The sequence below is a fragment of the Drosophila santomea genome, chromosome 3R, assembly GCF_016746245.2.
Source record: "Drosophila santomea strain STO CAGO 1482 chromosome 3R, Prin_Dsan_1.1, whole genome shotgun sequence".
In the NCBI taxonomy this organism is placed as follows: domain Eukaryota; kingdom Metazoa; phylum Arthropoda; class Insecta; order Diptera; family Drosophilidae; genus Drosophila; species Drosophila santomea.
In genome coordinates, this window is record NC_053019.2 from 23,419,096 (window position 1) to 23,444,066 (window position 24,971).

A 24,971-nucleotide genomic window follows, 5' to 3' on the forward strand; every position below is an offset into this window, starting at 1 on the left:
AAATATTCTCTATTTAGGCAAAATTCATTTATGGCTTTTATTTATTAGCAATCAAGTCAAGCATTTTCCGTTTCGACCGTAAATTAAGTAAGCTTGTGTACACAAAACCTTTCAAAGGAAACTTCATATTCTTATTTTCATTTGGTAGACTTGAAAGGAGCAAAAATAAGAATTTACTTCTCTTTTATTAAATATTGCATAACTTTTAGCTTCAGCTCAAACACAATTACTGTGCTCTGGTTTTTACGTTCTATATCAAATGAATGCAAATGAACTTTTCATGTAGAATATGAAATGAGAAAGATAACAAATGTAGCACAAAATATTTCGTATGTCCACTCAGTTACTTTTAGTTCCTTTTTCGGTTTTCATTCATTTGTCATTGTGGTTTTCATATTATTACTACTAATTACCTAATTAGCAAAAAAATTGAAACACAAATGTAATAATATTTCCAGATAATGCTCGCTATTATATTACCTAGCTAGTTATAGTATAATGAGAATTCTGTTTGATCTCAGTCAAAATCAAAAATTACCATATTCAATGAAAAAACATGCAATGCAAATATTCCCAGAAAAGCTATCGTCAGGTGCCATCATCGTTTCCCCAAATAAGGTTTATCTTGGCTGATTCAAAGAGCCAAATTATCAGTAACCAGTGGTTACTAATCACAAAACTTATGCCAAAAACTTTACGATTTAATGGCACCTGAATGGAGAAACTGTTTTGATCGAAACATTGGAAATATTGGTCCGAATATGAAATGTCATACCTCGTTGAGTTCGTAATTAAATTTCCAATCAAACGGTGTTTTCAAAAAAAAATTCTATTTTTTTTACATTTTTTGCAATTTTTGATGATGTTACCCCTTATAAAAAATGCGAAGATTTGGCCAAAAATTATTTTAACAGAGTCGGTCAAAAAGTGATTTGGTTGGTTAGTATTCGTAATTAGGAGTACAAAAATGTAATTCTTTTAACTTTCTGACCATTTATAGTCAAATTATACCGAAAATACCAATCGAAAATATTGAAATTTGGCGAAAATCGATTTTCTGTTTCTTTGCGTAAATTATTATCAGTATTTTGATCATAGCATTCGAAATATTGCTCCAAATATGGAATGTCATACCTCGTTGAGTTCGTAATTAAATTTCCAATCGAACGGTGTTTTCCAAAAAAAATTCTTTTTTTCTTACATTTTTTACAGTTTTTAATGATGTTACCCCTAACAAAAAATGCGAAAATTTGGATAAAAATTATTTTAACAAAGTCGGTCAAAAAGTGATTTGGTTAGTTAGTAGTATTGGTAATTAGGAGTAAAAAAATGTAATTCTTTTCGCTTTATTAACCGAAAATTTTTATTTTTGCGGCTATAAATATCAGAAAACCAGAACTCGTGCCAATATTCCCAGAAAAGCTCTTGTCAGGTGCCAACATCATTTCCTCAAATAAGGTTTATCTTGGCTGATTCAAAGAGCCAAATTATCAGTAACCAGCAAACTTGTGCCAAAAACGTTACGATTTAATGGCACCTGAATGGGGAGACTAATGAAAAGGCAACCGTTTCGGGGTCATGAATATACAGAATTCTCATTCAATGCGAAAGACCAAAAGCAGTGGGGCGCCCAACTATCAATTATATAAACCATCAGGCCACATGCAATAAGCAGTGGGCAAAAACTTAATCAAATTCATATAGATGTCAATGGCAATATAGTTCGTACCACTCCTCTTACATTCGTACATTCGTATATTTGTACATTTGTACATTCATACAACACGCAGAGCACTCCGACACCTTTGGCTGCCCATTGACGACTGGTTGCATTCATTGAAATTCAATTGAGTGCGCGTGCAAGCCAAAAGAAAATCCGTAAAGGGCGTCCATCGATGCCGATGATGATGATGATGGGGGTTTTTGGGTGTTTCGGGAGTTTTTGGGTGTTTTGGGGTGGCAAAGTACTGAATTTTTCGCACCTAAACAACTGCAGAGTCCGCACACAAACTGAACAACTCAACTCCTACAAAATGGGCTGCGTCAGCAGCTAAATCGCCGGGGGATCTGGGTCCGAATATAAATGCATATGAAATACGTATTGAATTACGAAAAATGAAAAATTTCCCAACTGTGTAGGGTTGCACTATGTGTGTAGGTGTGTGTGTGTGTGCCACATGTGCATATATGTAGGTGTGAGCATGGGCGATCCTTGGTTATTGAATGCATTGCTGGCAAAGGAGCAACAGCCTCGATTCTGGACTTTGCCAGTGAGAATTGTTCAAATATTTATGAAAATATAATTTGACCCGCTACGGCAAATTGTTTGTACCTTTGCTGTGTGGCGTTGGGCTGCCTTTTCGTACAGGTGCGTGTCTGGGTGTGTGTGGGTGTGTGTAAGGTACAACAAGGGTGTGTGTAAGCTGCTCTGACTTGCATATAAATTTCTGCATATTTGACAATGACATTACACACGCACACACACATTTAATAGGATCCTGCAGGATACTCGCATTTGTTTGCCAACTTATTGTTGTTATTGTTGGTGCTGCTGGCATAGTTGGTCGGGCTGCCTTCGAAAAATTCTATCCGTTCTAAATGAGAATGCTCTTATGTCACCTGACAGGTATTTCACCCAAAATTCAACACAATATTTTCAGCAAAAAACAATTACGCCACACAAATGGCAGGCAGTGGCGTGCATATAAATTCCCTGCCAGGGTTTTAAATCAACAACGATCCATGCAGATGCGTTAGTTTTGTGAATTTCAAAAATTTGTATTATTTTAGGTGCCACTCCCCCTTTTGCAGAGGTCTCTGATCCTCCGAGCAATTATCAGATTATTCAATTATTCTTTTAAGCATATGAATGTGCATATAAATGAGCATAAATCATTGTCATTTTCATTTTGAGTTTTTGAGTGCGTCTGGCGGTGAAGAGGGCACCCTAGTGGTGGCTTACTAATTGAAAATAGCTTAAGTAAGCACTACAAAAAGTTGTGCTGCAAGGAGACTACCACTCCACTCACCCCTCGCCAAGCAGCTTTGACATAATAAGCTCAAATATTTCAATAAGAGTTGGCATGCAGCAATTTCCGATAATTTATGCAACCACTTCAGCTGAAGCTGGTGCTGCAACTAAAGCTCGCCCGTGAGCCCACCCATCATCCAGCTTGGTTGGGAATGTCAGCAACAAAGGCTGCTGCTGGTGCAACAACTCCGGCTACTTCCTCCTCCGACATCATTATTTTTTCAATTTCCCCTCATTTAAATTTAAATGCAGCGGAGATGCGAAGAGGCAGAGGCAGGCTGCTGGCGGAAGTCGGGTGGATGCTGCAACCTTAAGCTTCCTGCTGCTACTGTAATTTATACGATTTGTTAGCATCAAAAGCAGGGGATTACCACTTGCCACTTACCCCCAACCCTTTTGTTTTATCCGTAGCCTGCTGGCCAAGATTGGTACCCTGCCCGGAGATATACTGCTAATTTCCTCGTTCCTGTCGTACGTGGGCTGCTTCACGCGCCGCTATCGTGAGGAACTGCAGCACAAGATGTGGCTGCCCAACTTTCGCAAAATCGATGTGAGTTAACCACTTTCACTTGCCAAGGTTGCCTGCTGCTAAGCTGAAACTCTCGTTTTGGTTGAACAGCCCCACATTCCACACACCGAGGGTGTGGATACCCTGGCCCTCTTCTCGGATGACGCCCAGATAGCCGCCTGGAACAACGAGGGTCTGCCCATGGATCGGATGTCCACGGAGAATGCCACCATACTGCAGTACTCCACCAGATGGCCGCTGATGATTGATCCCCAACTGTAAGTGTAGGCATAACCTATGCTCCGAAATTCTAGATATCATCTTTAGGCAGGGCATTAAGTGGATCAAAAATCGCTTTGGATGCACTCTAGTGGTGTTGCGCCTTCGACAGAAGGGCTTCCTGGAGGCGCTTGAGAAGAGCATCTCACAGGGGGACACGGTGCTCATCGAGCAGATTGAGGAATCAATGGATACGGTTCTGGAGCCACTGCTCAGCCGGGCACTGATCAAAAAAGGACGCTATCTGCGCATTGGCGATAAGGAGATCGAGTTCCATGCCAACTTCCGGCTCATCCTGCACACCAAAATGGCCAATCCGCACTACAAACCGGAAATGCAAGCGCAGACCACCTTGATTAACTTCACGGTCACGCCGGATGGCCTAGAGGAACAGCTTCTGGCCGAGGTGGTCAAGATTGAACGACCGGATCTGGAGCAGATGAAAACCGAAGTCACTGTGCAGCAGAACAAATTTAAGATATCCCTAAAGGCTCTGGAGGATGAGCTTCTGGCCAGGCTAGCTTCAGCGGGTGAAAATGTCCTGGACGATCATGCACTGGTGATCAATTTGGAGAACACCAAGCGAACTGTGGACGAGATCGAAGCGAAGGTGCGGGAGGCCAGGGTGACGACTCTGCAGATCGATGATACACGGAATATATACCGATCGGCTGCCAAAAGAGCGGCTATATTGTACTTCGTGCTCACCGATCTCAGTCGCATAAATCCCATCTATAAGTTCTCGCTAAAGTCCTTTATGCACGTATTCCGGCAAGCTATTGCCATGGCCTCGGAGTCCAAGAACTACGAGAAGCGCGTTCTCCACCTCGTGGAATCCATTACCTTGCAGACGTATCGCTACACTTTGCGGGGTCTCTTCGAGGCGGACAAGCTGACCTTCACCTCGCACATGACCCTGCGCATCCTTATAGCCGCCGAACAGGTGGCCAAGGACGAAACGGACTTCCTGCTGCGATTCCCACACGATCCCACTACGTTGTCGCCCTTGGATTTCGTGGGTCGCAGTGCCTGGGGTGGTATCAAATCCCTGACCTTGATCGAACACTTCTACGGCATTGACAAGGACATGGAGAACTACACGAAGCGCTGGCGGAAATTCATGGCCAGCGATACTCCCGAGCGCGAGCAGTTTCCTGGCGAATGGAAGCACCGCACTCCGCTCCAGAAACTGTGCATCATCCGGTCACTGCGGCCGGATCGCATGACCTACGCCATGCGCCAGTTTGTGGAGCAGACGATGGGTCGAGCGTATGCCGAGATCCAAACGCCGCCCTTTGGAGCCATCTTTCAGGAGCTGAATGCGGCCACGCCGGCGTTCTTTATCCTATCACCCGGTGTGGATCCCATTAGGGATGTGGAGCGTTATGGCCAGCGACAGGGCTTCCATACGGAGTCCGAAACGCTGGTCAATATCTCACTGGGCCAGGGACAGGAGCTGCTGGCCGAGCAGGCCATATTGGGAGCACTGGAGTCCGGTCAGCAGTGGGTCATCCTGCAGAATATCCACCTGGTGGTCAACTGGCTGCCCACGCTGGAAAAGCTCATCGAGCGCATTGTGCTGCAGAGCGAGTCGCGGGGTGAGTCCAGTTTCCGTCTTTTCATCAGCGCAGAACCGGCTCCGGATCCCCAGTACCACGTGATTCCACAGGGCATCCTGGAATCCTCTTTGAAGGCAGGTTTATTCCGTATCCCATTCAACTACATAACTAAAAGTTTACTCCTTAGGTGGTAAATGAACCGCCTTCGGGTATGGCAGCCAATCTGCACAAGGCGTGGGACAACTTCTCGCAGGACGCCTTGGAAACGTGCACCCAGGAGGCGGAGTTCAAGTCGATCCTGTTCGCCCTCTGCTACTTTCATGCGGTAGCCGGTGAAAGGCGCAAGTTTGGACCTCAGGGCTGGAACAAGGTGTACCCCTTCAACATTGGTGACCTCACCATCTCGTCCAATGTGTTGCACAACTATCTGGAGGGCAGCAATCGGATTCCGTGGGAGGATCTGCGCTATCTCTTTGGGGAAATCATGTACGGTGGCCACATCACGGATGACTGGGACCGCCGCCTGTGCCAGACCTATTTGGAGGAGCTCCTGCAGCAGGATCTCATTGACGGCGACTTTGAGCTGTGCCCCGGCTTTCCAGCACCGCCGAATCTCGACTTCGAGGGCTATCACTCGTACATTACGGAAATGCTGCCGGAGGAGAGTCCTCTGCTTTATGGTCTGCATCCGAATGCGGAGATTGGCTTCCTGACCACCGCTTCCGAGCAGCTGCTGCGCACCATTTTCGAACTGCAGCCGCGGGAATCCGAACTGAGCTCCCATTGCGGAGCACCGCGCGAGGAGCTGGTCAAGATCATGATCGATGACTTTCTGGACAAGCTGCAGGATGAGTTCAATCTGCAGGCTCTGCTCAATCGCGTGGAACGCAAGACGCCATTCGTGGTGGTGGCTCTCCAGGAATGCGAACGGATGAACGCGCTGATCCGCGAAATCAAACGATCCCTGCGTGAACTGATGCTGGGACTGCGGGGCGAACTCACCATTACCCAGGATATGGAGCGACTGGATCATGCTATTTTCTATGATCATGTGCCGGCTGCTTGGGCCCGACTAGCCTATCCCAGCATGTTGGGCCTGCAGTCCTGGTTTGCCGATCTGCTGCATCGCATCAAGGAGCTGGCCGGCTGGCTCAATGACTTCAAGTTACCCTGCGCCATCTGGCTGGGCGGACTCTTTAATCCGCAGAGTTTCCTCACCGCCATCATGCAGGAGAGTGCCCGGAAACACGACTTGCCGCTGGACAGGATGCTCATAAGCTGCGATGTCACCAAGAAGCAAAAGGACGATGTCACGTAGGTGGATTTTTCTTTCTTAGTTTTTCAAGCATTCCAAACTGAAATTTAGTTTTAAGATGATTGGTATTGAAGAGTTTAAGTTCTTACCCCTTAAAAGTGCCATCATATTTAAGGATGCATTTAAACGATTTTAAAATGCATCTCTGCTTGCCCTTCTGCACATCCTTCGGATAGCCTGCCGCCCATGGAGGGCGCCTTTGTCCACGACCTGTACATGGATGGCGCCAGCTGGGACTGCCAGCTGAACTCCATTGTTGCCCTGCGCCCCAAAGAGATGCTCTGCTCCATGCCCGTCATCTACATCAAGTCCATTGTGCAGGAGAAGCAGGAGCTGCAGCGCGTCTACGAGTGTCCTTTGTACAAAACCAGGTGGGTGACATTCCCCAAGATGCACGACACCCGTCCGCCCGTCCACTTTTTTGTCCTCCCGCTTCCTAATTGACTAATGTCTCTTTGGTGCTTTTAGGTCGCGGGGCAACACTTACGTGTGGACCTTTAACCTCAAGACACGCGAACGCCCCTCGCGATGGATCCTAGGGGGCGTGGCGCTGCTGTTGCAGCCATAAGAAATGAACAATGCAAAATACGAATAACACATTGAAATCTATTGTATACCCACCGCATATATGTATACGCACAAAAATCGACGTCATTCCACGAAACTACTCAACGCTCGAGAGGCGAGAAAGCCCGCAAATTTCACGATATACCCCCATGTATGAATAATCAATTAGTAGATATTTATAACCCTCAGCACTTTGTTGGACGCGCAACTCACGTGCTTCTGGCGAAATGGTGACGAAATGGAAAAATATTGCTTATCTAATGTTTCCAACATCATATGCTGAACTGGTTTCTAGTTGCCATGTGGAATACATCGCCAATTCACAAAGGTGAACTTGTTAGATTCGTGGGCGTAAATGTTTATTCGCAAAATAGCACTTCTAACTGGATACAGTCAGTTTTATTTAAATTATATTTATACTTAAAATATTATATGAAAATTAATAAACTATCTAAATAAATAGCAATGAACAAGTGAATGGGACAATGGGCTCATATTGAATAGTGACTACAGAAACTTGTCGTCTCATTGTGACGTATCATTTAATGGTCATTTGCAAATATTCATTAAAGACTCAACCTTTATAGATAGCCTCTTATTTCTTTCGTTTCAAAATATATAGACTACGTCTAGCCGAAATGTTGTATGGAATATTCCCTTTCGAGTTCAGTGACGTACTTGTACTTGTATAAATAAATTTATTTTTAATGAGACTTTTTAAATATGGCTCGTGAAAAACTGAAATTATTCCAGTTGGAACTAAGCTTTGGTTGAGGTCTCAGCTGGAATTTTTGGCAATTATAAAATGGAAATTGTGAAATATTTCTTTCGATTCCAGTGACGAAGTAACCAAAGTCCATGGTATGCTAGAATGTAACTTTATGAGTTTGAATGAAAGAAAGTTTAACTTTTTATGGATCTAATCAGCGAGTTAGTAGAGGTCTAATATTAGTTTATGGGTGTAGTATTTTAAATTTCGTTATAATTTGATAACGCTTATGAAATACTTCCCTCCTCGGGTTTTCGAGATAACACGTTCTGCATTTCATGAAATGTCAGACTCATGCGGCAGATATTCCCCTTGAAGTCCACTGGCAATCCCCCACTCGATCGTGATTTTTTTTTGGTTTAAAATAGACATACATACCTCACATCGAGCACGTCTCGATCGCCAGAACGGCCTGGAAGCTCGTGCTCCGGAGGCCCCGGCGACTTTGACCACCAGCTGCCCACGTGCGCGCATAATCGCCAGACATCCAACTATTTCCAGTTTGCTTCGCGGCGATGGCCCAAGCCATTTGGGGCCCAAAAGAAACTCAACCACTGAGTGATCACGTGAATAAAGTTCGCCAATCAATTAATGGCTTGTACGCCTACGAAACCGGAGTAGAAAACGTCTGGGCTTTGGCTGATTACCTCGTTAGGTGATAAGGTGTCGCTGGCAATTGCCTGCATTTATCGCGAACTGGTGACACACGGACTCCAGCCGAGGGGAAAGTTACCGACTAGCGCCTTGAATATGGGGGGCTCGTCATGCGGACCACATGGCGGATGCGTGATCTGGCTGCTAAACCTCCAACTACTGGATTGCCGGGGTTTATTGACAGTCGATTCAAGTGTGTGCCAACTAGTATATGCATTTGTTGACATTTTCCGATGGCGTCATCGCTCACAAGATACTGGCAGCACTCTGACCTCAACTCAACCCTTGGAAGTTAGACAGGAAACTCATACACGGCAAAAAATTAGCCAGCACATTATTTTAAATAGAAATTTTCTTTATTTTATAAATTAATGAGCATACTTATAAAGTGAAACATGAAACTTAACTTAACATGAAATTTAAAAAATATGAAACAAAATCTTTGGCTCAGTATTTTTCTCAGTGCACCAAGTGGTTTCAACCTGAGAGCTGGTTACCTAATTTTTTCTCCAAATATGTTTGCGCTCGTTTTTTGTGCAAAATTTACGGCAGTCTGCGCTGGGCGTATTCCCCCGACCACGACGACCACGACGACTACACGTGACACACGACCGGGCATTTGGTGGTGGCCAGGCGGTCTTAGCCCCCAGGAGACCCCCACCCACCCTTTGGGGCGCCTCAAGATCAAGGCGATGCCGTTTGTCCGCGCACCGTGCAAATTCGTGGGCCTCATACATAGTCGTACGTACATAGATAAAAAATGCTCGTTGCCCGACAACGACGAAAGCGTAGGAATCGGATTGGGAATCGGCCCTCGAACCAGACACTACCAACGCTATCTATGCCCAAGCAGCGGACGGCGGCGTCGACGTCGTCCGGCGGAATGGTATTTAAGCGGGAAATGATTCGGTATGACAAATCAGAAGTGAAATAACTCAGCAACAGCGAGCAACAGGCAGCTAGCCGTTAAAAATAACTAACCACCAAGAAATAGCACAAGGTAAGAGAAAAGGGAAAATATTTAATTCAGTAAAATATGTGGGGCAAATGCCGCGCCAAGAATTATAGTAAATTTATGCGACGATCATGCCTTGACATCGTGGTCTAATGCTCAGTTCCGGTTTTTGCTTTCAGAACTCGCCGAAAAAACCCAATCAATTGAATAAGATGGCCACCGCAACCGCAACCGCATCAGCACATCTGCCCATTCAGAAGCGTCGCCCGCATGAGCACAATGGCGAGCCTAGTTGCCAGGGTCTGGATGAGGTGAACCGCATGTTCCGCAACTACTGGGATCCCACGGCCTACTGGGTGTGCGATAAGCAGGGCACACGGGCTCGTCTCCAGCGCTGTCCGCAATCGCAGCTGTACTCCGAGGAACTGGGACGCTGCGTCCACTATGCCGATTGGGCCTGGACGGATCCCAAGGAGCCGGCTGGCCGAGCCAAGATCAGTCAATCGGTTTCCACAAATTAGACGAAAGCTAATCGGCTAATCTTAATTTAATGCTAGTCTAAGACAACCAACCTCATTAGGCTTACGTATATTTTTACAAAATACCTTTATTTTTAATAAGAAAATAAGAAAAAATCAGTACAAAATCAATAGTTGCTCGAGTTCAACAATTTAGGGGCATTGTTTACTTTTAACTTAGCTACATGGAATGCACTTGCGGTTGCAAAAAAGGAATGGAATGTATATAGTGTTTTAAGCAAAACAGAATTATATGTTAGTCTAAAACATATAAAGCGTTGCCCTTCGAGGATCATCTGAGCTTGGCCCTCGGCTAGTCTGAATTTAGCTACATTTCGACTAAAAATAACTGGCCTCGACTGGCCTGAGTTGGGACATGATAAATAAGAAACCATTGAATAATTCCCAAAAATGGTTGAGATGTGGGAGGGAAAAGATAATAATCAGAATAGGTTTTGACTACGTGAAGAAACTAATCTCGCGCCTGGGAATATCCCCGAAAACTTAGGAGAAAGCTGATGCGTCTGCGATTTTAGAGCTCCACATTGACGCCTTGCTTGTTGATGACCTTGAGCTTCTCCTTCTTAGGTGGCTGTGTGTCCGAGGGTATATCTTCCTCGACTGGCGCGGGTTTCTCAGGCACTGTGCGCTTGACTTTCGGCTTGGAGGGCGTTGGAGTAGTAGTAGTAGTTGGCTTAGGAGTAGTGGTGGTGGTTGTTGTAGTCGTAGATGGCTTAGTTGCCGGCGGCTTCGTAGTGGTTGGCTTAGGTGTGGTAGTCGTGGTGGTGGTAGTGGTCGTTGGCTTCTTGGTTGTCTTTGTGGTAGTGGGTTTTGGCGTCGTTGTCGTTGTGGTAGTGGGTTTCGGTGTGGTCGTAGTAGTTGTCGTCGTGGGCTTTGGAGTGGTGGTGCTGGGTGCCGCCTTGGGTTTAGGAGTGGCTGTGCTGGGTGGAACACCAATGGATGCCTCCAAACCATCACCCTCAACGCGAACATTGCGCACCTTGAGTGTGGGCTGCTTAGCCTTAGGCGACTTCACGCGCGCTAGGTACTGATTGGTGGGGGAGCCGAGGAACAAAAAGTCCTGGAACTCTAGGACGTGTGAAACCGTGGCGGCCGACTTGTCAAAGCCATGCAGGGAGCCCACAATGTTGCCGTTCCAGTCCACACGCACGACAGTGCTACGCTTGGGCGCCAGCACAGTGATGCTCTCCATGTGGCCCACGAAGTGAACGAATCGCTGCGAGAACTTGTTCGGATAGACGCTGTTTAGGTAGCGGAAGGGCAGCTCGAACAAAGCCAGCAGGCGGGCCAGGAACAGGCGCACGCTGGGGAAGCGAGTGAACAGGGTGTAGCCGCTAGGATGCTCGCTATCCGCGCTCTGGACCAACGGCACCCAGATGCCCTCGGCGTCGGGCGTCAGGTTATCAGGCAAACCGGGCAATCCGTCGACGAACACCTCGCTCTGACCGGCCTTTGCTCCCTTCAGGTAATACTTGGTCAGACGCAGCGCTCCTGTTTCGGCTACCACGATAAAGTCCTCTGTGGGACTGAGAGCCAATCCGTTGGCGAAGACCAGTTCGTCCAGCAGCACCTCGCTAACATTTTTCGCGCGGTTGTATTTGAAGAGACTGAAAGGTAAAAGAAAGCACAGGCCGTTAGTGTAAGCATTGGACTTGATCAAGAAACCGGTTTGCGTTCGTCTCACAGTCATACATGTGTAACTTGTCCCTTAATTATAAGAATTAAGCTAAGTGAGGAAAGCGTGGAATCTTAATTGAGATTAATTAAGTGAATCCCTCGAGTCTGCTACAAATGTTATAAATAATCTAAAGTGGGTCACATTAAGATAATAATAAGGTTTATAAAAACCTTTCTTGAATACACAAATTTAATCTAAAGAGGTCTCACTGTAGCTCTATTCAAAACAGCTATCACTTTGGAAACTAGCAATGTTAGACAGTTACGCAAAAATATGCGATGAACTCACCGGCCGGAGGGGTTAGCAAAGCTGGCAAAGACGAGGTCTTCGATGGTGAAGTCCGACGAGGAGTCCGTCCAGTAGATGTCGCCCTGTTTGCTCACGGTCACGCCGTTGAAAATCTTGGCAGGGCGGTTGATGGACTTGCCGGCAAGTTCCTGGGCGGGGGAGACCAGCAGAGTCTTCTTGTTGGTGCCCAAGTCCACCTGCCACAGGCCGTAGTAGGCGTCGGCGATGATGAGGTTGTTGCCCTGCGTATCAAAGGACAGTCCCAGAGGACGGCCGCACCTGGACTCCTCGTAGATATCCTCTGCAAGGGGGATTAGTATTATGAACTGTATTCCCATAAATTAACTCGCAAATACCCACCGCAGGGCTGGCCGATCTTGGTGACATGAGTGACATGGTTGGAGGTTAGCTTGATGACCTCACCGCCGTGGATGCCGGTGTAGATCTCGTTGTTGCGGGCTATCAGGCACTCCGGGCCGTAGACCCGCCCCTCCAGCAGTCGCTCAGCTCCCTCCAGGTGAAAGTTCTGTTCCAGAGCGCCCTTCAGGTCTTTGGGCGGGGTCACACTGTACGAATGGGGGATTTCTCCAAGGATTAGGGCGGGAATTACGTCAATAGAAGCGGGCGGCACTTACGAATAGTCCTTGAAGGGAAAGGTGGTGCGCGGCGGCAGACCGGGCATTAGGATGATGATGAGGAAGAAAATCATGAAGTTCATGATCCTCACACGCAGCGCGTACAGCAGGCCCATGATTGATTCCTTGTGCGTCCGCCGATCACAAATTATAGCCCAAAAACCCGCTTAATTTAAGCAATAACCCCGAAGAAAGCGACACGACGGCAAAGTTCAACAAGAAAAAAACGCAAAAGTCATCATTCGGACCGGTAGAGGTGGCCGAAATATCGATACAACTATCGTTCCCTGATTGAGCTTACCATCACTTACACTCTCCTTCAAGAATAAATAAAATTACGTTTTTTAATTCTGTTGTTTCTGATGATAAAAGCTTACTTAAATCTATATAATGTGATGCATATTAATAAATCATCATTATATCATTAAATAAAGACCTACATTTTATTAAACTCTAGTATAGCATATTACTAAATAAAAACAATAATAATAATAGTCCGCGAAATACATCGAACTATGGCACCTTAGCTTCCTCTGAAAGTAATTTACCTTTTATATAATTAATATATACGGATCTTATAAAAATACTTAATTTATAACTATCGCACAACGCTAAGTGTGACCATCAGCTGAGGATTTCCTCGACACCCCACGACGGTCACACCGTTGCTGGTGTTTTTGTTTTGGGAATTCCAAAACGTCGCAGTTGACGATGAGCGATAATAACAACGCGTTGGGCACCAAAGAAGACGTTTTCGGCATGGAACACGATCAGGATCACAGCAACAAGCACTACTCGCGATGCAGCAGTGCGGGCAGCACACACACACCGAACTCCTCGGCGCACAATACAGGTGGGCGAACGCTGGTCAAGATCGGTCACGTTGGCGAAGAGTGTGGAGGCGGGGGCAGCTGATAAAGCAGTGGCATTGAATTACTCGCTATCAGCAGGATTTTATTACATTGTACTGTGTCTGTGTCTCATGTTGCTATTCTGTATCGCAGACGACGACGACGATAGCGGCGATGCGCGCCATTCTACGGCCGCCAATTCCACGCTGAGTTATAAGGAACGGAGAAGGGAGGCGCACACACAGGCGGAGCAGAAGCGGCGGGACGCCATCAAGAAGGGCTACGACAGCCTACAGGAGTTGGTGCCGCGCTGCCAGCCCAACGACTCCTCCGGCTACAAGCTCAGCAAGGCCCTGATCCTGCAGAAGTCCATCGAGTACATTGGCTACCTGAACCAGCAGAAGCTCAAGCAGGAGGACGAGGGTTCGGCGCTACAGAAAGAGGTAACAGCGTTGCGGATCATTAAAAACGGCTACGAGAACATGCTGCAGCATCAGCAGGCGAATCCAGGGCCAGAGGAGGCACGCCTCACGGATGAGGCCAAGTTTAACGTGGTAAGTATAGAGCTCCTTGCTCTTTGAAAATCTCTAGAATCACTCCCTCTCCGTAGTTCCAGGCCATCATGGAGGAAATGTTCGAGACATTTCAGCACATACCCATGGAGAACTTTAAGCAGCTGACCACCGGCATTATCCCCTGGCTGGAGGAGCACTGCAAGCCGCACATCCTGCGCAACATCCTCAGTCGCACGTTGCAGCAAATGGCGCAGGAGGCTCTGGAAAAACAGGAACTGCAGGCCATGGAGCAGGAGTCCGGCGAGGGTTTCAGCTGATCGCGCGGTTAGTTAATTTTCTCATTCGTTATATTAGAAATCCCTGTTTGGTAGATACTTTCGTTACGTTTACTGCGTACAAACATTAAATGCGTCATTTGAATAGTTGTAAAAGCGTTGACAAGGATATATGACTTTTTGGCTTAATGTAAGATTAGATAAAACTAGATTTGCTAATGTTAGCCAAGGGAATCGACGAGAGTCGCTTTATCCGTACTACCGAGCTGTCCAAGCAGTTCCCGCAGCACGTTCCGTGTGTACGGCTTAAATCGACTAACTCGCTCCGTGACGTCAAGCGCTGTGAGCAGTTCCTCGAGGAATCCCTCCAGACGTCCCGCGCTCCACACATGACGCGCTTCGTGCTTTAGTTTCAGCACGCCCGAAGTCAGGGTGTAAATCAGTCCCTCGTAGAAGTTCTCCTCCTCCAGATTCGCGGCCAACTTGGCGCTGGCCAGCAGCGCCGCCGGTAGATCGCACCGGAATTCGTGCGATCGCACAAAGCAGGTGGCCGCCAGTTGGCGGACTTGATCACATTTGTGCCGCAACAAACGCCAACTGAGTCGGCGGAAGCGAATTAGCAGGGGATTCGGCTCCTTGCCGCCCGATGTACGCAAGTGCTCGACCTTGGACAGGAAGGCCAGAAAGAGTATTATGGAGGACGTGACCTCCTGGCGATCACAGCACCTCAGCATGTGCTCGCAAGCCTTGGGCAGCAAGCAGCCCAATTCGTCGTAGTCCAGCTCACTGGGTTCCCAAGCGGGACGTGTGTCAAACTCGGTAGCCTGGCGCTGTCCCACCAGTTTGCCCAGATTGGCACCGAAAAGTTGAAGTGCCGCATTCGAAATGGTCCATTCGGGGTTGGTGATATGTTCCATGGCCACCAGTAGAATCTCATTGTAGTACTTGCTCATGGCAGGCCTCAGTTCTGTGTCGCGCACGAGAACGCAAAGGTAATGCAGTACCAGTGCCTCCCAGCGATCGTGTTTGCTATCAATGGCAACACTCTCCGCGGATTGATTTTCATTTAGCCTCTTAAGAATTTGCTGCACAGCGCGATGGAGCAACAGCCGCTGTCGTGGATTGTCGTTCTTTAGCACGTGGAGGAACATTATGGCAAAGCCGGCGCCACGTCGCGTAGTGCTCACTTGACGGCTCTCAGTCAGCAGCTCCCGCTCTAAACAATCGTGTAGCAATTGGAAACCCGAATCGCTGCTCTCCAGGCTACTGGTGATGGCACGGGTAAGTCTGCCAATGCTCAAGCCAGCCGCTTCTATGGCTCCTTTGTGCCGGCAAAGCGTCAGAACGGACACATTAATGTTGAGGCAACGACGCAGAGCCTCTGTGTTTACTGTACTGGCAGAGGCTTGCAGTTGGGAACACCCAATGCTGGTGGCCAGATCGCAACAGCCCTATAGAACGTAATATAATTTATTAGTTTTTAAAGGTTTAGAATTATATTTACTCACCTTCAAAGTTAACCAGAAGCTCATCAGTAAGTACTTCCGACAAGCTTCCTCTTGGCCATCGGACTGGAAGGAGCTTTCGCTGACCAGCAACTGAAGACTCTCGTCCATGTCCTGGAAACTGGCTGCAGTGGCTGCACTTTCCTGTCGCCGGGCGTTGGCCACATTGAGGAACTTGAGAATGCCGCTGAGTATTCTCTCTAGCAATGGCAACCACTCCTCCAGAGGGGTCTCCACTGCTAAACCAGCCTTGACCACCTCGTCCAATGCGCACAGATATCCAAAGAGGTGTCCTCCACTCTTGGCAGTCTGCAAAGGATCTTCGAAGAACGTATCCAATTTGCCGGTAAGCTGCTTCAGGCACTCATCAAATATCTTTGCTCCAGCCTGATCTTTCTTAACCGCCAATTGTGCGTAGAGGGAAACCAAGGAGCATTCATCCATATCAGACGTGTGACACAGCTCGAAGCAACGCTCCACACACTTTTCACTGTCCACATGGCCCATTTGAATAAGCAGGGACACCGTCAGGTCCAAAGCATCATCGAAACCTTGTGGATTGTTCAGGGTATCAAAAAGCTGTTGCGCCATTTCCTTTGGTCGATAGACGCCGTGCTCCAGGAGAAAAATTCCCATTCGCTGATTCTGCTGGGGACTGCACATTTTGGCATTTTTTGCGATTTGTTCCGCATATAGCGACCGATTCAGGATTTCCAGCAACTTGAGGGCAAAGATCTTGGGTTGATAAACCTCGCTATGGATGTCACGCTCAATCAGTTGTTGAAGATGTGAGAAGAATCGCTTTATATTCTGAGCCAATGCATGACCACCCACTCCGCTGTCCGCTTTGAGCACCTTATGAAAGTGCTTGGCCGTGTGGTTGATAATCGTGGGCATCTTACCCAGCATCGTGTTCCGGAACTCTGAGCTTTCCAGGCAGCGATGTCGCTCTACAAAGCTGTGAAAGAAATCCAGACAGTCTTCGACGGCAAAGTTTCCCAGATTGTCAACCAGAAAACGAAAGATTAATAGCTGCGCCTCCGTCTCCATCTGGCTGCAGTTGGTCAACAGTTCTGTGCTGATCTTGAAGAAGTGCAGCTTGGAGGTAGCATATATCTCCTTGGCGAACATGCTAAAGATCAGAATCAGACGCAATTGATCGCCCGGCGACCTTACCTCCTCGGAGGCCAGAAACTCCACAATCTGAGGATTTGCTTGTAGCAGTTCAAACAACTCCTCTCGCTGTTGGATGCGCAGAAACCACTGTGAATGAAAGTTCTGTATCTCGGCCACACTTCCGTTTAGCAACAGCTCCACACTGGCAGCAAGTAGTGCCGGGGAGCGCTGATTGCTCAAGCTTTTCACTGGATATTGACTGGCTGCCCGAAGTCCCTTATAGCTCAGGCTGAGCCTCAGGCCATTGAAGAACTCCTCTTCGCTTTGATTAGTGGCCGCCAAGAGATCAGGCAGGGCATGCGAGTTGAGGGCACCGCTCAGCAGATAGTACTTGTTGCGATTTGTCCATGGCCAGAACTCCACAATCAGGCGGAAGTAGGAGAAAGCTCTTTCTGGCTGTTTACAGCAGTGGTTGTACAGCGTCAGCGTTTCCTCGCGGGATCCCGTTTGCGTCTGGCGTTGCAGGCAGTGATAGAAGTGCTCCAGCTTCAGCGGAAGGAGTTGCAGCTTGGGGAACTTTTTTACCAGCAAGTTTGTGGCCTTGAGCACGGCCATCAGACTGGGATTGTTCCGCTGCAGAGCCTCAGTTATGGCAGTGGTGCATTTTTCCTCCAGCAGCGCAGCATCCAGACGCTTCCAGTGATCGGTAAGCAGAATGGATTGGAGCATTAGGAATGCAGTGGGCTGCTCGCTGGTCAGACGCTGGAAAAGATCCCCAAAGTGCGTGTCCTGCAGCTCATACTTGTGCACTATATGGTAGTACACCCGGAAGCTGATATTCAGGGCGGCTTGGTTGGCACCGCTGCACGTGTCCGCCTGCGCCGCCTCATCCTCCTCCGTCTGGATTCGCTGGGCCAGCTGCAGTGCGGCATCCTCCGGGCGGACATCTCCCAGGCCCTGGAAAGCACACAATCTGTTAGAGCTCAGTCCCCGCGATGTACTCAATTCACCTGCAGGTAGGCGAGGCAATCGCTGGGTCCGATTTTCGGCCGTTTTCCCGGAGACTCCGACATGCCCAAACTCAATTCTCGCGAGGGGCGCAGAACTTTCGTTTTACCCCAACCAGGGCTCCACAAAAAACCACCCGCTGAGCGGCGATAAGCGCGCAGTAATCGATAAGTCGTCGTTATCAAATAACTTGAAACTGCCAACCGTTATTGATTAGAAATTAAGTTACTAATTAATGTATAATATTTATAAGTTATACCGGTATCCAAGTTCTCTTATACGAGACTCAGTTTGCATTTTTTTATTTTTCTCTCATTTCGTGAAAGTTGTAAGTATGGTTGCATGGCTGTACTAGGTACAGGGTACATGATACAGGGTGCGGGAATTTAGGTACACAATTCTGATACAACATTTTTGTACGAACATTGATTGGCGGTATTCAAAAAGTTTATCAGAATTATCTTATATTTAGATGCTACTAACAAGAATCTATTTTAAAATAAAAGATTTCAGAATAAAAAAGGTTGCGTCTCATAAAAAAGGAGCAGCTGTTTGATACGGCCGATATAATAGAATCGATAGCAAAAATTTGCAAAACGTACACATGTAAGTTCAAAAGTCTTCTTGGCAACCAACGTTTGTTCGGTAAACAACAAAAAAATGTAAAAAGTAAAATTTGCAGAAGAAAAAAAAAGCAAAGAGCTGTTTATTTCGCAAGTGAGTGCTTTCTACCAATTTGTTTCATTAAACTGAACTATGTATGTATTAATTCAAAGTTCGATATGATAAGAAAATGCATGTGTTTGCGCTCTTTGATTCATTGCTTGCAAGGTTTGCATTGCGTTTTATTTATTTATTTACATGAAATTCAGATAAAACGTGTGGATTTTCCGAGAACTGGTGCAATGCGTAATTAAGGCAAAAAAGAGGTTTTCCGCATTTTTCCAGCGCCGCTGCTGCTCATCCATAGAGGTTGCAGTCGAGTTCAAGTTTCCTGTTCTGGCACCGCTCCGAGCTCAAAAAACTCCAGCTTCCCCGCAACCCATCTTTTCGGTCCGCCCAATACTTGTAAATCTAGTTTCAACTTCAGCACATGGCTTTCAGATACGATACGAGATACAACCTATTCGCATTCTCGGCATCTGCCACCCCGAAAACTTCAAGGAAGCTCGGCTGAATGGGATTTTTTTGAACAAGTATTCAGCAGGTCGTTTATATACTCCTTTACATATATGTACATAATAGAAACATCTTATTTCGCAAAGGGGTAGTTTCTCACCTGTAACAAGGATTCACAAAAACATTATTTACCACACAGCTTGGCAGAAGTTCGGTTTCATACTGAGAATCCAATTTACAGTAGGCCCCCGTCGACAAGAACCTGAAATCGAATACTTAAAAGGCCCGGCCCACGGAAATTTGATATCTTGGCTATTACACAAAAAAAAGCAAGTTTTTACAGTCGAGAGCGATTATCTGCGTTCACTTTGCTCAGACTACAGTGCGCACCAAAAGTAATCTCCCACAAGAACTTTAAAAGGGTATAAGAATTATGTTGAGTTTTGGTTTAGTTTTAATACTATTGAATTTATTTCAATACTCTGAAACGAAACAAAAATTATATATAGGTTTTTAAGCGCAGTTGTCAAACTGGTTTAAAGTTGTATCCAAATTAACGCAGCCCCAAAGTTTCGAACCTTCAAGCTTAATAACTTATGCTGCATTATTGGATATAAAGATAAAGATTAGAGATAGTCTGAAAGTTTCCGCTCGTGTCTTCTTCATTTCACGGCGAATGGCAGTGGACGAACGGAAAACAGAACTTGAAAAATCATTATACTCGATTTCAACATGTGTATACTACATCAAAACTGTAGCTTTTTTGCAGTTTTTATATGCAGTGTGTGTGCGTGTGTGTCTGTGTGCTCGCGAACCCATAAATTTATATATTCCCCGAAATAACCCCGTTCTTAAAAAAAGAGCGGAATAAAAACGTAAATGGCAGCGAAAGAAGAAAAGGCAAAATAAAAAATAATAGGCAACTGTCTCTCCGGCAATCTCTCGCAATCTCAAAAACAACTAGCGACCATAACCATTATTTGTACCTTCCGAATACGAATACGAATACAAGTACGAACACGAATATATAACGTCGTAGCGCACACGCACACAAGCGCAGGTGGCCGTGTATATAGTTGGGTTTTTGTAGGCCCGTTCGTCGCTTTTTCGAGTTTTAAAAATTAGTATTGAAATCGTCGTTAACGGCGACGGTTTGCCTCAGTTTTGACGCTTGAAAACGGCTCATATTTTCCACTCTCTCGCCGCTCTCTTCGCTGGTAAGTGTGTGTGTGCGGTGAGCGTGTCCGTGCGTGTGCGTGTGCCTTGTGTGTCGGTGTGAAAGGTGTTGCTCTGCTTGGGAAATAAATAGTTCAAGTCGAATTATTTGAAACTTATTGGCAGGCATGTGCATTAAGTTATCAACCATTGCTATTCGCCGATTAGCGAAAAATGCCACACACAAAATATCACTTGTCAATGGATGTTATTCACTATGGACGAAAGTTACGTTCTGTTTCTTTTTCTTGAAAAATTCTCAACTGCACATAACAAGCGTAAATTCGTGAGCTCCCTCCGTCGGTGTGCATGTGTATGTGGGTGAGCCGAGCGAGAGCGAGAGAAAAAAATTAGTTTGCTCTCTCAGTGGCTCTTGCCAGCCCGCACACCACCCCCCCGCTACATCTATCAGCTTATTATCGTATCTTTTTCATTACAGTGCTCTGCAGGCGATTTAAATTAAGTTGGCAATTACATTTCCGCCTCGGAATTCTGTGGTCAGTGTGCAAGTTCGGAATTAGTTGGTTAATTTAGGCTGCTAAGACAGACTCTGCCTTTCAGCACACTTCAAGTGATTTAACACTCTGAAAGCAGATTTTTGAACTACCCCAACCACTGTGCGAATATTGAGTCGTCGTTGCTGGAAAAATACTCAAAATTTGAGATTCAATTCTAGTTTCAACCCGCCACTATGAATCTTTATATGTAACTTCCACGCTTTCATTCATATTCGTTGTTCTGTACTGGCGTATCATCCTCCAAATTGTATGATGCGTAATCGCTTCTTAAAATTTGTATTTCTACGCTGTATTCGGTATTCGACGCTATCTTGTTTACTTGCATTTGGAAATCACTATCTCGAAAATGTTCTGTTATTGAGTGTGTTTCACTTGCCACTTTGTCGCAGTGTATCTGTGTGCGGGAGAGTTCGTTTTTTACGTTCGCTTTTTGTGCAGCCATTATTCGTTTTGAAATAATCAAAATCGATAAAAATTATATATATATATATACAAGTTTCCTCGCTTTAGATTTGTAAGCTCTTTTCGTGCATTTATTTGGCTACGGTGAGCGTGTCGGTGAGCTGCCACCTTTGATGGGTTTCGATTTCGGTTTGGTTTCGGAATGTGTTAAACAGTTGGAAACACGTCAACTTAACACAAACAAATGTGTATATGCCAGTAAATATCGAGTTGGTGGTGGATTCTGAAGACGAATGCCGAAAACCGAAAGATAACCGAATCCACGATTGTCTGACTTCTGACACAAAAAGTCCAAAACTGGATTTTTTCGTTGGCACATAGCCAGCATATTTTTTTTAACCATCTGCCAAGTGAATTTCGGGTGGGTTGAAGTATCTGTACATATCGAACGGAAGCCGATTTGCTAATTGAAAAATTAAAATCCGAATCAAGTTTTCCTGCAGTGAATCACCTGTTCATAATATCTGTGATTTATGTAATATCATAGATGTGATTTTGAAATGAATCGTAGCATACTTTTAGAGTACACAAAAATATAATTCGACTGCTAAAGCAAAATCGAAGTTATATTAAGTTTTAGGCTGAGAACGCCAACTATATATGCCTGATTTGCCATGTTGTATTACACATATTGTGCTTTAACATTGCAATTGACTTACAAGGTGTTCTTAGTCTAAAACCAGAATTTTCAAGTTTTCCAAAACTGGTTATGACTTCAGGTGTCAAATTAATATTTCGTGGTTTTTAAAAACTTTTTTCAAAACTAATATGGAAATATTCTCGCTGGTTTTCCAACAGCTTTGGCGATTTTGGAACTTAATTAAAGGGTGAACGCCCAGAGCCACATCCATGTTAATGCCACGCTATTTGGATAGCTCCTCGTCGTCTGGCAGCCACGGAGCTGCAGGAGCGACCACAAGCTCCTCCTCTCCGCCGACGACGGTGGCCGCTCACACGAAGATGCGGCTGCTGAGCAAAGTGGAGCACAACATGCGTCAGAGCCAAGGTCACATTCAGAGCAACCCGAGCGGCCAGGACATCAACCACCTCCTGCATACGGCCTCCACGGGCAACGGCGTGGTGGACGATGTCGACGGACTGCTGACGCCCATGCGCATTAAGGCGCACATGTCGCCACCCTATTCCGCCGGCAGTTCCGTGAAGAGCGACTCCCTCAGCTTTAGCTCTCGGCCGGAACGCAACCTGTGGAGCCGGGCCGAAATGCTAGAGATGCTGAGCATTATGCAGAACCTAAACGCCCTGGAGCAGCTAAACGACCGGAACATGAAGAGCGAGCAGGTCTTCCGGCAGATCGAGGAAGTGATGCGCAGCAAGGGCTACGTGAAGAAGTCCAGCATCCAGATCTGGACAAAGTGGAAGTTCCTCAAGTCCACGTACAACACAACAACGCGTCATGGTACAGGAGTGCCCAAGGTGGTGCCGGAGGAGGTTTACCGCGTGCTCTGCCGAATGCTGAGCGACTCAAATCAAGGCGGCAGCAGCAACAATGTCAGCGGCAGCCTTAGTGAATGCGGAAATTCAATGGACAGTTCCAAGACGGCGGGTGATGATAACAAGGAGGATATTCTCGGTGTTGAGCATCCCATATTCGGCTTCCGACTGGGACCCATTAAACCCGAGCCAATTGATACAGGTGAGTGAGGAGATTGTCAAAAATGAATGATTGTTGATATTTCCATAAATAGGAAAATAGAAATAGATGACATACCTCTCTATGTTTGCAGGCTATGAAACGACCGAAAAGCATGATATGGTGTCCGAACCCGATATGGAGTCCTTCGACTACGAAGCTGGAAGTTCCCATGCCGACAACGGAGACCAGGAGGATGTGCCCCATATGCCGTTTATAGTGTCCGTTAAACATGAACCCGACATGGATCTGGGCATGGACACCACCAACACACCGCCGCCCACAGCGCCAGCCTCACCCTCGCCGCCACCAGTAACTCTGGATGAGACCGACGATGAGAGCATCTACTCATCCACGCCGGTGGCACCGCCTCCCTTGCGTGTGGCCTCTTTTGCCAAGGACGAGGTGCGACGACCCACTCACGGTATTCTACAGATCGACCGCCCGCCACCGACGCTCACCAAGATGGGACAGCAACAATCCAGTCCGGGGCAGATGAGCCGATCTGTGCCGCTTCAGAGCACTAGCAGTATCAACTTTGTCCACCCACACAGCAAGTTAATGCTGCCCCGGAAGCAAAACCCGAATTGCAGTCAATCCGGCCTGCGTCTGCCCAGAGATATCAGTGTCCAGCCGACTGGAATGCGCATGAAGACGGTGCCAATGAGGGATACGGGCTACTCGCTGCGTCCGGAGCGGATGATTCCCGACATCGATCAGTCCGTGTCCAGTCCACCGCAGTCGCCGTCCACAATGGCCGGTCTCTTGGGCCGCGGACCGCCACCCAAGTATCCGATGGCTGGACAACAAACGGGTGCTTCTACCAGTAGACAGGCTCACATGATGTCTTCCCACCAGTTGACTCCGCTGCAGCACCAACAGCTCCAGCCGCGAAAGCGTCGATTGGGCCAAAGTCCGGTGATGGGCATGCCCGTGCCGGTAAAACTCCAGCGCAGCAGCAACATGTACGGTTCAGCTCCAAAAGACATCCGATCTCACCCTGCGATTGGTGAGGAAAGCCAAAAAAAGAAGACCAGTGAGGAGGATACCAAGCAGCGCAAGAAACGTCACGACGAGCTGTTGGCCAAAGAACTCAGCCAACTTGCTTCTGCCATGCGCACCGCACAGAAGGAGATGTTGCAGGACTTCTTCCTGCAGCAAAAGGAGATCGCACGCCGGGAGCACGAGTTCCAGATGAAGCAGGACTCGTTAGTAATGCGGACGTTGCGCAGACAAACAGATGCTTTGCTAAGAACCGCCAACGAGCTGGTCAGTGGAGTTTCCGAGGCAGCTAAAATGGAACCCGACGATAAGGACGGTGTCATTCCCGAAACTCAGATGCCGTTCGAGCCAGAAACCGAACTTCAAACTCCGGAAAGCGAGGAGGATAATGAAGATGGAGAAGGGGATGCTGATGATGATGTGCAGGAAACTATGGGAGAGCCAGAAGATGAAGACAATGAAGATGATTATGAGCACGATGAGGATGAGGATGAAGATGACGATGGGGACGACGAAGAGAACATGGCCAATGACAGCGACCTGGAAATGTCCACTCTGGCCATGTCCGAGTGCTCCAACAATGTCGAAATCATTAGCGGAGAGCAGTAGATGGCTTTTTCCCAACTTCCTAACACATCTTCAAGTATTACCCCAAAAAGACAAACACCATTGTTAATACCGATGCATTCCAATCGCATTCCTTAAGCTATATATATATAAATATATATATATATTCCTAGAGCCAGATCCGCGCATTGTTAAAAGACTTGATTATATTTAAGCATTAATACATAAATGAAACCTAAAGTAAATTAAAATGTATTTATTGTTCATCGACCGTCTATGCCCCAAAGTGCTGTAAAGTTATTGAAACCACAAAATACTTAGGTAACCGTATGATATATATCAAAATATATATGTACCTTGTACAATAACAGAAAGTGTGAATTTTTCTGG

The 24,971-nt window shown here is 46.6% G+C and overlaps 6 protein-coding genes across 6 annotated transcripts in view; 4 read left to right on the forward strand and 2 right to left on the reverse strand.

The window, feature by feature from the left end:
• The window catches only part of LOC120453243 (dynein axonemal heavy chain 9), a 28,637-nt gene extending 21,007 nt beyond the window's left edge, over positions 1 to 7,630 (forward strand). Inside the window, exons 27-32 of the mRNA XM_039637845.1 lie at positions 3,443 to 3,581; positions 3,651 to 3,817; positions 3,867 to 5,511; positions 5,565 to 6,691; positions 6,869 to 7,063; positions 7,161 to 7,630. Of these exons, the coding sequence (XP_039493779.1) occupies positions 3,443 to 3,581; positions 3,651 to 3,817; positions 3,867 to 5,511; positions 5,565 to 6,691; positions 6,869 to 7,063; positions 7,161 to 7,260 (3,373 nt within the window). The 3' untranslated portion in view covers positions 7,261 to 7,630. The remainder of the gene's footprint in view (positions 1 to 3,442; positions 3,582 to 3,650; positions 3,818 to 3,866; positions 5,512 to 5,564; positions 6,692 to 6,868; positions 7,064 to 7,160) is intronic.
• Positions 7,631 to 9,542: 1,912 nt separating this feature from the next.
• LOC120452244 lies at positions 9,543 to 10,287 on the forward strand. Its single transcript, XM_039636371.1, has 2 exons — positions 9,543 to 9,682; positions 9,817 to 10,287. Exon 2 carries the CDS (start codon positions 9,850 to 9,852, stop codon positions 10,156 to 10,158), a length of 309 nt encoding a protein of 102 aa, XP_039492305.1. The 5' UTR covers positions 9,543 to 9,682; positions 9,817 to 9,849; the 3' UTR covers positions 10,159 to 10,287.
• LOC120452243 (adipocyte plasma membrane-associated protein) lies at positions 10,227 to 13,024 on the reverse strand. The gene is made up of 4 exons (XM_039636370.2): positions 12,778 to 13,024; positions 12,503 to 12,708; positions 12,143 to 12,443; positions 10,227 to 11,783 (listed from the first exon to the last, which is right to left on the reverse strand). Exons 1-4 carry the CDS (start codon positions 12,891 to 12,893, stop codon positions 10,688 to 10,690), a joined length of 1,719 nt encoding a protein of 572 aa, XP_039492304.1. The 5' UTR covers positions 12,894 to 13,024; the 3' UTR covers positions 10,227 to 10,687.
• Positions 13,025 to 13,437: 413 nt separating this feature from the next.
• On the forward strand, positions 13,438 to 14,574 carry LOC120452084 (max-like protein X). The gene is made up of 3 exons (XM_039636148.2): positions 13,438 to 13,630; positions 13,782 to 14,182; positions 14,239 to 14,574. The coding sequence occupies exons 1-3, from the start codon at positions 13,489 to 13,491 to the stop codon at positions 14,458 to 14,460; spliced, it is 765 nt and encodes a 254-aa protein (XP_039492082.1). The 5' UTR covers positions 13,438 to 13,488; the 3' UTR covers positions 14,461 to 14,574.
• On the reverse strand, positions 14,507 to 18,407 carry LOC120452083. Its single transcript, XM_039636146.2, has 3 exons — positions 18,050 to 18,407; positions 15,927 to 17,996; positions 14,507 to 15,869 (listed from the first exon to the last, which is right to left on the reverse strand). Exons 1-3 carry the CDS (start codon positions 18,110 to 18,112, stop codon positions 14,640 to 14,642), a joined length of 3,363 nt encoding a protein of 1,120 aa, XP_039492080.1. The 5' UTR covers positions 18,113 to 18,407; the 3' UTR covers positions 14,507 to 14,639.
• Positions 18,408 to 20,262: 1,855 nt separating this feature from the next.
• Positions 20,263 to 24,868, forward strand: LOC120454286 (PH and SEC7 domain-containing protein). Its single transcript, XM_039639472.2, has 3 exons — positions 20,263 to 20,383; positions 22,160 to 23,015; positions 23,107 to 24,868. Exons 2-3 carry the CDS (start codon positions 22,211 to 22,213, stop codon positions 24,621 to 24,623), a joined length of 2,322 nt encoding a protein of 773 aa, XP_039495406.1. The 5' UTR covers positions 20,263 to 20,383; positions 22,160 to 22,210; the 3' UTR covers positions 24,624 to 24,868.
• Positions 24,869 to 24,971: the final 103 nt, after the last annotated feature.